This window comes from Dermacentor variabilis, chromosome 7, assembly GCF_050947875.1.
Source record: "Dermacentor variabilis isolate Ectoservices chromosome 7, ASM5094787v1, whole genome shotgun sequence".
Taxonomy (NCBI): Eukaryota; Metazoa; Arthropoda; class Arachnida; order Ixodida; family Ixodidae; genus Dermacentor; species Dermacentor variabilis.
In genome coordinates, this window is record NC_134574.1 from 130058492 (window position 1) to 130072256 (window position 13765).

At 45.0% G+C, this 13765-nt stretch overlaps 1 protein-coding gene across 1 annotated transcript in view; it reads right to left on the reverse strand.

Annotated features, from left to right (window-relative positions):
* The window catches only part of LOC142587927 (endoribonuclease Dicer-L-like), a 59251-nt gene that overhangs the window by 27519 nt on the left and 17967 nt on the right, over positions 1 to 13765 (reverse strand). Inside the window, exons 9-14 of the mRNA XM_075699302.1 lie at positions 12619 to 12773; positions 11166 to 11307; positions 8787 to 8862; positions 7070 to 7209; positions 4087 to 4266; positions 1035 to 1248 (exon numbers count right to left, since the gene is read on the reverse strand). Coding sequence (XP_075555417.1) covers positions 1035 to 1248; positions 4087 to 4266; positions 7070 to 7209; positions 8787 to 8862; positions 11166 to 11307; positions 12619 to 12773 — 907 coding nt within the window. The remainder of the gene's footprint in view (positions 1 to 1034; positions 1249 to 4086; positions 4267 to 7069; positions 7210 to 8786; positions 8863 to 11165; positions 11308 to 12618; positions 12774 to 13765) is intronic.

Consider the following 13765-nt stretch of genomic DNA (forward strand, 5'->3'; position numbering starts at 1 on the left):
ACTCTTTCAAGCTCTCCCATCCTCTGTCTACCTCTACCACAAGACTGGCTTCCCACACTTCAAACGCCCACACTTTTTCCCACTTTGACATGCCTAATGCTAACGCATTAAAAAAACGCTTATAAGGAATATCGGGTATAACAAAGGCATTTTCATGTCCGATGCAACCTAATTACAGCTAAACCTCGATATAACATGCTTTAATATAGATAAATTTTCTATATATGAAGTATTTAGCTTTCGATAACTTCTTGTCCATAGAACACCAAGTATGTTGAATCTAAATATATCTAAGTGGGTTTAAATACGATTTCAAAATAACGACATATCACTGCCACCACGAAGGAATACTGAGGCAATAAACGGAAACTGCCACGGACACAGATCGTCGAATAGTTGAATTGCATTTGGCTGCCTACGAACGCAACTCTCAAGTCACGTCCCATGTGGCAGAGAGCGGCCACCGCAGGGAAGCAAAACAGCAGCTAGACCTTCTCGCCGTCATGTTCCACATGAAGTCTAAGTGTGATAAGGTACTATCATGCCCCACTATTGTATGGTGCGTGTCCGAGGACGAGCTCAGAAGGATGTTGGCTTGATGGGCACCGTATTCCCGAGCATGCAAGAGGAAAAGGGGGGGGGGGGGGTGCAGTGACAATCTTCCGCGTCCTGATGCCACAACACATGCACCTCTTGCAAAACGAAACCAAAACTGGTTTGTGGAAACGCTTCTGAAGCGAACTATTCAGGATGCTCAGAGGCTTGCCTGTATTTTTTTCAAGAGTGTTGGGGCCAAGCACCTTTATTTAGAGTGGGAAAAACGAATGGTCATAACTGTCACGTCAGTTACCCCTAAGTTCAAACTCTGTTTCGCAAGACATTACTGTTACGTGCCGTAAAGTAAGGGAGACTTATACTTGTGCTCACTAACGTTACTGCATTGAGAACACAGTCGACGGAGATGTGGATTTTGCAACGTTCCCGCTGCACCGTTTCCTGATGCTCCCGGTGCTTTGCTCCTCCCTGCTGCTCACCTTTTATCACCGGGACTAAGACCGGAGAGTTGGGAGCAGTGTTCATGTCGAACTGAAGCAGGGCTCTCTCCTTCATTCGGAGTACGTCGTGCCAGATTGCGTGGTGGAAGAGCTGCAGCTGGAGGCACTGTGCAGAGGAGAGGTGCACCGGGCCTGCCCGCACCACCGACACCAGCTCGTCGCCGGACCGCGTAAAGATGGGAAATGATGGTAGCTGGAACCGCACAGAGTTCGAATCTTTGCAAAGGAATGTCTCGCAATGCCCGTGCCTGTTTTCAATTAAATGACATTCACGCTGCCTCTCTAGTGGATGCATGGAGTATAGAGCAGACATTACGATGTCACGGAAAGCAGTTTTATAACGAGCAGACTCGTTGATTCCGCTGTAGCAAGTGCAATTAGCAAAGCTTGTACTCGAGAGTAAAAGAAGAAAGAAAAAAGAAAGAAAATTAAACTTCATTTCATTATCTAATTGTTGAGGCAGATTCAACTAAAAGGACTACATTCTACTACGCATTACACTAACGTACAAGCAGTTTACAATCTGTTTTACAAATCAATTCAATGAGTGGACAGTTATTTAGTACATTGTCAAGTAACTAAACAGCACATGGTTGCTCTCATTTTGCTCATCAACAGGGTTTCGCAGTTTGTCTCGGTAAGGGGTTACCTGCTTGCCGCAGTAAAGTCCCATCAAATGTCGTTAAGATTTTGTTTACTCACAGCCCTACATGGTAGCACATTGATGTAAATATAATCCATTTAGGTGATGAAATATAGAAATGTGCACAGGCTACAACGAAGATTACCGATTATTTTTGGCCCAGGGGAGCCTAATAAAGTTTGAAGAAGAGACAAGGAATCGAATCGTCTTTGCTCCTAACTTATATATGTGTGCCCCACTGCAAAATTAAAGCCCATGAGTTAACTTTACACCGGATGGTTATTGCTCATTACAGAGACACATATCGGTAAACAGTGCCTATGTCTGACAGTAGGGTGCCTTCTGCACTTCTTTTTGATATAAAAAGGCCCTTATGTGACTTTCAATTCTGCCTGTAAAGTGTGCACCATACAGCTCATTAATGCAGCATTTTTCCAGCGTCCACACATGCCGAGTCATTAGTGATCAGTTATATTGACAAGGTATGCAGAATCTGTATGGTCTCAAGCCAAAGGCTAGTATGGGGGTCGCTTACAAAAGATACAGTAGAGGTATCATCTATAGAATGCTCAGTGGAATAAAGAACAAAAGCAGATTATGGAATTAAATTTTGCGAGGGCACAAAAACACGTCAAACAGCATCAACAGCAAAGAACCAAAAATTTGCAACACAGACTGCAGATATCACAATAAGGCTCTTTTAACAACAACAATAGATTAATAGCAAAAGAGGTACCACGCTTGACAATAAGCAGAGATCTTTTACAATGCAGGATAAAAGAAGAGTGTAAGAGCAGTTGCATTGGCCGTCACGTGAACTGCTGTGTGCCACACGTCAGCAACATGCCTGTGGTTGGTCAATACCTAGCTATTTTTGTTGACTGAGCCAGAAATTTGTTATAATCATCATGGAAAAGTACACTAATGTCATATTTATATCTGAGTTCGAAAATCGACCAAGCAACATTAGTCTGAACGTCAGCTCCCCCCTCAATACAGGCGAACCCACTTATAACAACATTTGCGTGCCACGACAATTCCATCGTTATAACCGGGTTGCACGAAAAAAATCAAAATGGGGGATGTAACTGTAATGGCGAGAGGCCAGTGCCCCTCCCCACCACGTTCCTCCACCTAGCTGCTGATTGTGTTGACTCGTTTAATGGTTTAACTCTGCTTCCTGCATGCTCCGATCCCGTGTAACAAGCCACAGGTGTAGGCATTCAAGGAAGGCACTGCTATGACTGCAAAGCGGGGTCATGGGTGACAAGTGGCATGCGAACTCTACCAAGGCATCGCTTTGTTGGCCTTAAAAGGGGCCTTATAAAGAATGCGGGAAGGTTGCCGTGGCAGCCTCTCAGCTTGAGAAATCTAGAAGAAATGCTGGGGCGAGATCACCACAAGCATCTCGCTATGTACTTCTCAGTGGCTTGCGCAAGAAAACCCCGTGTCCGTCGGCTTTGCTTGCTTTACACGAAGCTTGCCGACATCCTTCACCAAGGCATCCAGGTGCTCTAAGTAGTGCGGCGGAAGGTCCCTCACGAACACAAAGCCCCGGGGGGACTGAATCATCTGCAGGGCCCCATGTGAGGACAATGTTGAGGCAGATTGCCCTACCGCGTCATTGCTGCCGCTGTTGCCGTCACTGTCGCTGTTGCTATTTGATGTAAGCACATTTGTGACGATTGTCTCATCAGTTAGAAGCACTTCGTTTCCAAATCTATATAAGTGAGCTTTTTTTTCTCCAGCATGTTGCGCATTGCTGACAATCAGCAGGCGGATCAGCCATCTTCCGTTTCAACGGAGAGTCAAACGAGGCTGAGAAACCGTGTGGCCTGGAACAACTTCGATGCAACCAACAAAGACGAGCACAAGCAGCTTAATTTGTTGGCAGAACTGCACAACATGAGGCACTAAGGAGCAATCTTGGAGCTTGCACATGTCAACATTTTTAGCGCTGTCAGTGAATTTGGTGCTGTCTATTTGTGTTTCGAAAGGTGGCGCAGCATAGAGCTATGGGCGCAGCCCATTTGTGCTCGGAGGGTTAGAAGGGCGACGGAAGAGAGGCGCGTGCGAGGCTGGTGATGCAGAGAAGGCTGGAAAACGGCGTGCGGCAGTGTGCAGCGGCTCGAATTCCTCTTTTTCCTTCCAAGGATTTCACACTCCATTACCTATGGTAGACCAGTAGCCAGACTTCAACGTTATAACCGATAATATGGCATGGGGGCATTGTAAGCGGGTTATTTCACCACAGAAAAAATACAGAAGTTGACGGTGCAGCAGCTTCTCATTGTAATAACCGATATATCGTTAAAACCTATATCGTTATAAGTGGGTTCGACTGTACTGCCTTGTCAGGTTGGTCTGAACATTAAAGGTCATTCTTACGCAAGGCATGTCCTCGCGGAGAAGCAAGGCGAACCACAGTGGGCAATCCTCGGGGTCAACGAGCTTCTCCTTCCGCCAGTTCTGGAGATCGGACGCCAGACGTACCAGCCGGGTCGTCACGATGTGCAAGCGGTAATGGCCAGTTTCTAAGACTCGTGCCTCGGCAAACAGCTTACACACCTGAGGGAAAAAGGAAACCGGCAGTGTTCCGATAGTCCACCAGCTCTGAACTCATTCACTGAAATGGCAGTGACACCTACTACTCCAACGAATGCCCACAGCTCCATGCAAAACTCCTGCAATCCCGATCAAACTCCCCCTCCCTTTGCTGCAGACAATGATAACGATGGCAGCAGGACAATCGCATGGTGGCAACAGTGAAAGTAGTAAAACAACTTGATGCTTTCCGTACGGCACCCATTGGGCATCGTTAGCCCACTGTCGAAGGTTTAAAATGCCACTTTTGAGACCTCCGGTGCCATTCACAGACACACTGCGCTATCGGACGTGAAGGAAAAGAACCATTATTTTTTCCCTAAGCAGTTTGCTTTTTTCCGGCCAGGTGGTGATTTTTGAACATGCTCCGAAGTTTCACGATCGTCAAAGTAGAAAGCAGAAAATAACCACCTCTGGGAGCATGCAGACACAGCAGAATCTCACGATTCCACTGCAACTGCAGCTGATTTTATCGATGGGTCAAGCAGCGGTGGGTCTGAGGAAGCTGCCTTTTTGTCGAACTTTGACTGCGAGCGACAACGATGCAAGCCAGACCGAAACAACGGCAGCCGCAGTCTGGAGGACACCTAACTGCAATGCTTGCAGTTAAATTCTTGTAGTGGAATACCTGTTCAATGAAAAGTTTTGATTTTTTTTTTAGATAGTGCCTATTAGATGGCAATACATTTTGTATATCCCATAATTCTTGTTACATATTTTGTTAGTAGATGCAGGCGTGCCTTTATGAACTATGTTCAATGTCATCTCACAGTCTTGATTCTGGCAATTTATATCTTTATGACATAAAACTCGTTAATGAAACATTTATGTGTGAAAAGCACATTCATTCTGCTTTTTGTTTGTGCATTACATAAAGTGTTGAGCGCAGTAGTTCCTTCAGAAAAAAAAAAAGAAACTGGCATAACCTACAACATACACCTGGTTTTCCCCGTGGTAGGGAATGAGTTAAAGGGGCCATGACATTGCCATCCGACTATCTTCAGTTTATTATTACAACTGAGGGTAGATGGGCCTTCCTACACACACACGAAAGAAATACTGAGCGCCCGGCACACATTTTAACTTAAAAGTTCAATTCCAAATCACTGCCACTTAGCTCTTCCCATCGACAGCGACTGCCATTTTGGCTTGTCTTGAGATACGTAAAAAAGTGTGGCGCCATCGCTGTGTCATCTGCTCAGAAACATTCCAAAACTGCACTCTTGCCTTGCTGGACTTTCCTTGCTCTTCATGCTCTGTCAATTAACGGCACAACAAGGGAGTTGCCATTGCACTGTGACCATAATTATTTCATCTGCACGATGAAACAGCACAAATGAGAATGCCTGCAGAAACTACCTTAGGCTGAGTGCTGACTGATACGCACACCAGAACAGCACATATATGCACTGTGACAGGAGATGGCGGGTGCATGCGCGTATAATTAAGGAATACATACCGTGTCCCGTGACAATTGACCGTGACAATTGGGGTTCTTTAACATGCACCTAATTCTAAGTACACGGTTGTTTTTGCATTTCACTATCGAAATTCAGCCACCGTGGCCGGAATCCGATCGCGCGACCTCGTGCTTAGCAGCCCAACACCACAGCCACTAAACTCATTACTAAACCTCATTACCATAAGCACCACATTAACGAACTTTTCAGAAATTGCCTGCTGACTTCTTATGCCTTCAATGTAAAAATATTTCAGAACTTCTCAATATCAAACTTTTCAGAATAACCATCGTTATTCAGTTTCCGTGTCATGTTAACAAGACGTCAGTACAATGAACTAATATTCTGCAATATGGGGATTCTTAGATTTCCGCATATCCTTCACTGCAGCCAAAACAGTAAGCTAGCAGACGACAAGGCGCACAAAGTAGATGCTGCGGCACACAGATTCCGAAAACCTGAGCTGGCACTCACTGAAAAAATGCGGGTGAGTTTTTTAAAAATCTATTGCAGAGGCGACGATGCATCGGATTTTGTGAGCGCATGTTCTGCCTAGGCGAGTGGCGTCTAGCAACTGAGACGCACCTCTTCGTTCTTTCTGTGCCCACCTTTCTTTCTTTCGCGCTTTATTTCTGCGGTCGTACGGGGCTACGCACGAGGAGAAATTTAACCTTTTGTATTCGTGGGGATGACACACGGTTGCACTTTGCACTTTCTGGACGGTGTCGTTTATGCGCGCTTGCACTTTGGAATAGTTCTGGCGTCCACTTCGAGTGAGACAGCTGCGGTGTCCACGGCAAGGAATGTGAAAAACTAACAAGAAACATTGCGCTTTGGAGGTGACGTGGAGCTTCCTTTCTGTCAGTAGTTTTCTCAGCGTCTGCTTTGCACATGTCACTCTTATTATACGGCGGCACGAGGCGGCGAAATCTATGGAAAATAGCAACAGTACGGGCCGAGGGCCAACAACGACATTTTCGTGGACCGCTCAAACAGTGAAAACTTATGAACTGATCGATCGATGGGTGGAATGATTACTTTTGGGGCTTTCACTATAACGGCCTTTCAGAATAACGAAAGATTTTCAGCGGTCACGCGTGATTCGTTATATCGAGATTGTGACTACAAATGAGGTGCTTACCACTTTCTAGGCAGTCTACACTGCACGTAATTAGCATTCTATGCATAAACGGTCATTCCTTGTTCATTAAAGCACAAACGCTGGTGCACTGAATTTGACACAAAAAAGAAATTAGCTATGTCATGCATAAGCGCAAAGAGTGTGAAAATTTGTCACCAGTGATTACCCGCTTCTGATACACTCTTCTGCACTTCTTTGTGCCTGGCTTCGGTGCACCTGGAGCAGCGTCATCCGTTTCTTCATTGTCCGAGTCGTCCATAAGCTGGAGCACGCGCTTCACAGGCAGCAAGCAGCTGTCGAATTCATCTGGTGAAAACACAGAAAAGGTCAGTGATACGATTACCATTTTTGCTTTTACGTGTTATACCTACCTTTTACACATTATCTGTCTGTCTCTTCGTAATATTCATGAAGGCAGGAACAAATTGTGAGGGAGTTAACGCAATAAGGTTAAAGCCAAACTGCCGTATATATACAAACTGGGATATATAGCGCAAGAATGACACAAGGACAAAGCAGGAACACGGGACGAGTGCCAACTTTCAACAATTGATTTATTGCAGCTGGTGAGCATATATATATACTCACTGGGACGCCACTGCAACAGACACACTGAAGGGAAGGAGGAAAAGCAGTCATGTGACTACTATGCCCAAAAATTCAAGTTCTCATGTAAACATGAGAGATCGGAAATTCAGATATCCGGAGCACTGTATTTCCCCTTGCAGAAATAAAAGCAAGGAAACAAGTGTAAGAAAGGAAAATCAGTGCCGCGATTTGTGCAGTCACGTGGCGTGCAGCAAGCGCTCCTGTTGGCTGACGCGAATTCGAATCACTGGCGCGCTTGTTTCATGCGCATTTAGCAACAGCAGGCAACATACTCTGCATATTCCGAGGTCGACATTTCATGATCTGCCTGATTATCTGGAGTTTCTTTCTTTGCTGCGCCCTAGCAGCTGCCTCATTGTGATAAGGACACGATTTGCGCAGGATTGAGAAATCTGTTTACCTTTCTTTGCGATGGTGAAGCTACCTTGTATCATGTGATCCGACAGGTGCAAAGGTATCAAAGTTTAGAATTGTCATCGGGTGCCGAAGACGATGGAAGGCATGGAATGCAAAGATAAGGCTACCCATGAAAGCGCATGCGATAGCGATCTTGCTGATGCAACAAGACTGGGTCACGTGCGATTGCCAGCTTCCGATAAAGTTATAAGGTGTTTGAAAATGGCTGACAATTAAGTTGCAGGATACTAGACAAATCAAATGCCTTTTCATTCTTTTCTTTTTTTCTTCTTTGTTTTTGGGTGGGGAAAGGGGGGAGTCATGGCAAAGTGACGTAGGTTGTCCTGACAACAGGAATGCAACCGGCACATTGGCGTGGCCGCTGCACCAGCCTGAAAACAGACAGTTTGCGATGCTACTGGCGTGCTGGAGATCACGTCGCGGCTCGGTTGTTTGTATCCTACGCTACAGCGCAAAAGCTGTTCGCATCATTTGAAATTTAGCACATTGTAAGCTAATGGTCTTGGGCCAAGAGTCTTGGGAAATTCGAGTCAGGCGTGATCGTATCCCCGATATCCTACTGTATGTCACATTCCTCCCAGTCGAAGTCAGCAGAAAATGGTAGAAAAAGTTGATGCTTCGCAGCCTTGCAATATCCCACAAAAAACATGCATTTCAACTTCTCGTGCAACGGATGTCCGCCTCTTTGAACAATCGAGTTCAAGAATTAAAATTATGCTATCTGCCTCGGGCTATTTTTAAAAATTCGCAAAACTAATAATATATAACAAAAGCCTAGGTTTTATAGTCCGTGAGAACCCAAGCTTGTTTTTTCATAAAGATAGAAACTGGGCGGAAAGCAAAACTCTTGTACGTACTCATTTGGTGCAGACGCTTGCATGTCTCGAGGGCAGCGGCCATCTTCGCATACTTCTTTGTTTCCATTGGCCGACCCTGCATGGAAGACGAGAACATCTTGGGGCGTGCGTCTCAGAATCAGCCGGCTACCATAAAAAGGACTAAAAGTTTGTGTTGACTCGGTGTGAAGGCCAATGCACAATGGCAGACGATGATCCAGTTAAGTGCTGTTAATGGGCTGCCACTGTCCAAATACAACAAACAAGGCCACCGAAATAATGTCAGATGACTTGCAAAGTGTGCCAGCACAAATACAGTTGGGCCTTGCAGAGTTGAACTTATATGTGACGTGAAAACACCTTCGTTATACCTCATTTTCGTAAGCGTACACACCGATATCAGCAGAAAAAAAAAAGTGTAATTGGGCCTGTGTAAAAGAAAGGCAAGCATGATTGCCTCTGATGAGCCAGCAAGGGGGCCGCCTGTAGATTTTCCTGGCCTGTTGGTGGCTTGCCGTGCCGGTACACAGCACGAGAACAGTGCCAAGTTAGAAACTGATGTTTTGCACTGTCCTCAATTATGCAACTGTGTAGTCGGGAGGGCTATTTTTCTTCATTTTTATTTTTTTTTACCTGCACTTCGTGCAGGCACATGCAGACGAATGTAGTGCTGGGCAGAGGCTATGACGTCGTGTGCTGCGCTTGGCTGACCAGTCAGTAGCCAATCAGAGTAGATTGCGCGTCGCCTTCCACATTGGCAGACGAAAAGCGCCCAACTTTGCACTTCGCCCAACTTCGCACCCACTGGCTGCATATATGCCTTTGCCCACCTGAAACTAAAAGCCGATGTACGAGTTCCCTTTGAGCAACAAATCTAGACCGACTGCAGCTAAATACATGGACAAACGCACAGCGCCACAAAGACAACTTCACTATGCATATAATACAGCACGAAGTCTGAAGCAGCCTGCGTATCTGTACATGTATCATCTGTGAGTAATAAATTTTTTTTTTCTTGAGAGATCAGCTCATTTTCCTGTGACACACAGTCACGCCTGCACTTCGCTGCCGTCCCTGCAGCTAACCTTCACTATTGTCGCCATATTAGCTCCGACAGTCTCAGACAAAATGGCGCTATGCGTCTGCAATGCCAGCCTGTTTGTTTGTCGTCTGCTGCCTGCACTCATCGAAAGTGAAAGGCAGAAAGTGTAGGTGGGCGGCACTACACTTTTTCTACACCCATGAAATAAATGGAAACTTTCTACACTAGCTAGACTCGTGTAGCCAGCGTAGGCAAAAAAAGAAAAAAAAAAAAGAAACATGTCCTAGTGTGAACGTACTAGATCAGCACAGTGGCTTGCCCGCTATGAACCAGCCAAGCCCAGCCATAGGCCAAAATACACACGTAAGTGTGCATTTGGAATTCGAAATTCAAGTAATCTGAATATATACAGTAGACTTCTGGTGATTCGGCTCCAGTTAAATTGTTCAGTTAATTGGCTCCTTACCGAAGGTCCTAGCCTCGCAACCATGCATTTTTTATGGGCCCGAATGTTTGCCATTTTGATTCTAAAGTTGGCCTTCACTGGATAATTCAAACTCGACCGGTTAGCACACATGCGCCTGACCACTAAGGGAACCCCAACAGCGACCCTTCTAGCGGAAGCGCCAGTCTCGGCGGAGTTTAGGGGACAGTGAATGCATTGCACTCACGTCTACTCCCGTCGAAAACGCCAATTTTCAGCCTGCCCAAGGAATGTTTTCAAGAAATAATCGTAGCTCACCACATATAATTATAGTATTTAACCGATTCTAATGAGCGCCTTTTTTTTCTCTAAAAATATTGGACTGAACATTGACTGCGCAGTGTAATGGATAAGAAACCAAAACCATGTTCATGGTCCATATGCCTCACTGCAAGACACGGCTGTATTGTGGTGAGGCTGACCTAACAAAACCGGCCGCCATCGTGCAACACACACTAGACCCTTGCCTATTTTTCTTGCTAAAATATAGAGTGCGCATCAGGTTCCTACTTTGTTTAGGAGCTTTAACGTAACTTCTATATTAGTTACCTACTTCAGATGCACAGAAAGCGCACCCACATTTCATTTGGGGGCGCGTTAGAATCTTACAAATACTGCCAAATGAATCGGCAACGTGTTTTGGTGTTTTTTCTCCATCGTGTTCAGTTCGACCCGCCAGATAATTTGATCAATTTCATCAGTCCCGCCAGAGTCGAATTAACGGAAGTTGGTAGTATTTTTTTTTTTCCCTTCCTGCCGCAGTGAAACCAGTCACTTGATGGGCAGCATTTGTGGTATCCTTTCGTGTCTCACAGTGTTTGCATATTTTGTGTGTGTGCTTTCAATGTCGTGCATTCCAGGACATCCCCAATACCTGGATGGCCTCTTTGAGAGGACTGGTCATGGGCAGGTAGACGGTACAGACGTACAGCTCCTTGCCGTCCACTGCTATGGTGCTCAACTGATAGGTGGGCTTCAGGTGCGTGAACATGTCCGATGGAAGGACCATGCAGTATCTGCAAGTTCGAAAGGGAGGGTAAAACATACACTTGCTGCTCGTATTTTAAATGTGTTCCTCCCTTTTGGTGTCCGAGTGTTTTTCATAAGTGCAACAAATGAAATTTCTAACCTATTAGCAGGCTTCTAACTGGCAATATACTGGCATATATTAAACGACAGTGCAAATTGTACCGACTAAATTGGCAGGTGAGGCAGTACCATACTTCTTGCATGTGTAAGTTGCACCGAGAATTCTAAAAATAGATAGTAAAGGCAGAGTGCGGGCTATATAAGAATTTTGCCTTGAGGTACAGCTTCTGAGCAGCACTAATTTCACTATCTGATTTGGACACCTGGAAATCTGACAGCTGTGATAAATTGTGATAATTTGTGTGAGCACCAAATTGAGGAGAGCTTACTGACAATAGACAGCAGGGTTAGGAGCTGCAGAGCATATTCATTCTGTTATCACTCGTGCATTAAAAACATTATGCGTAATAATATGCATAAATTAAAGACGAAAAAAATTAATTAATGCACAGAGAAAAAGATCACAAAATACCAGTGAAAGCAGCACTGTATACGCATACGTTAACCCAAAAATGTTTCCATCAGACAAAATGCCAACTGACGTCTTTTATCCCCTCCTTGCAAGCTGTCCACAGCGGGATATGATAGCAAAATCAACTGCTGTGTTTTTTACATTCAGCCTCCAGTGGAATCCAACCACCACAAATTTACATTTATACACACCAAATTTCACGCACGCACTTTATTTACTGTTTACTGTTTATTTAGAGGTTTCCTGCATTGCGATAATGGCATCATCACAGGAGGAAGGGGAGAGGAGGCATACGTAAACATAGTTCGCATAGTGTGAAAACAGCTGGGCAAATGAACTGTGGGGGAAATCAAACAAGAAATACATCTAATGGTATAACCAATACAAAATGCAGAATGCAATATGAAATGGCACAAACGATACAAAATCAACTTGGACACAGAATGGACTATCATAAGTTAAGATTAAAAAAAGAAAAGACACCATCAACGGTTATATTCTGCCACTTATGGGAAAAATCCAGTTTCTAAATGTTAAAAAAAAAAAGGAGTTGGCAACATTGCAGGTTCTAAAGGACAATACTTGCTCTTTTTATAAGAGTTGACAACACAATGAAGGATAAGCTGGCTTGGCTCCAAAAGTAGCAACTGGAGGATACGTAATGAGGGCACACACATGCGCACATCGAACAACCCACACGCACCCCCGTATGATTCGGCTTAAAATTTTCATTTGGGACAAGTACGTCACACGAAGGCAAACAGACCTGTTAACAAGGCCAATGGCAGAGGTGAGCGTGATGCGGGGCGCACCATCCTCGCGCACGGGCATGTACGGCGGCAGCAGCTCATCAACGGCAAAGCTCAGCACGACCTCGGAGCTGTGCGGTGCTTTCCTCTCATGGCACTTGTTCATCAATATCTGTGGAAACGAACAACACCATCTGGCTTTAGGGTTACCTGACAAGCCTTCGTCCAGTTATTCTTTTACGCCCATGTCACACAGGCGCCTTTCAATGGCTATTAGAGTTGACAACCTTCAAGATTATTCAGCTTGACTGAAATTGGAGGGGTTGTGTTGCTCTGGACGGAAGTGCAATTTGAGTAAATGGTTCCGCGACAAACATGTAAGGAGGCAATAACATGTCTAACGTTTTAGTTGCACTTCAGTCTGCAGACTTTTATGTGCAGACGTCTGTGCAAACAGGCCACGCATCAATATCGGAGCCCAGCCTGAAGTTTCACCTTCTATAGGCTGAACCGCAGACAGTGACACACCAACACTTAAAAAGCAGTAAGCGTGCAGAGATGGTGATTGAGCTTGCATGATGAAAAATTAGCAGGAGTGTAGACCCGAGAGTGTGCAGAGGGAAAGATGATGCAGTAACCATTTTGTCCTTTATTCAATTATTCTTCTGGTATCTGTAGCCAAGTCAAAGAAAATGTAGCTGTCGCCCATCCCCCAGCCACATTAGACCTAGAACGTTTGTGCCTTCCTGACGGCTCATCAACAGACCTATGCTGCACACCTGTTCTCGAGTTTTACCATGTCAACCGCGTAGTGCCTTGATCGAGGAAGTAGTCCTGCAATGATCCATTAGCCGTGTTTTGCAAGAGCTTGCACCTAGCTGTTTTGGTGGAACACAATGCCATATGAAGCCATCAGGTCCTACATTCACGGGCCTTCTATTGTTGTATAGGTGCCATCTACGATTGGCCAGTGCCTATCATGTGAATCAGTATCAGGATTGGTGGAAGCCTGAATTTTGGCCAATCGGAAAGCCCTCTCATGTAAGAGAAGTTTTGTGAATACAGTCAAACCTCATCGTAATGGATTCGCATCTTACAACGAAATACCTTCGTTATGTTGAATATTCGATACAGGCATGGAGCCTTTTATATTTACTTTGTTAT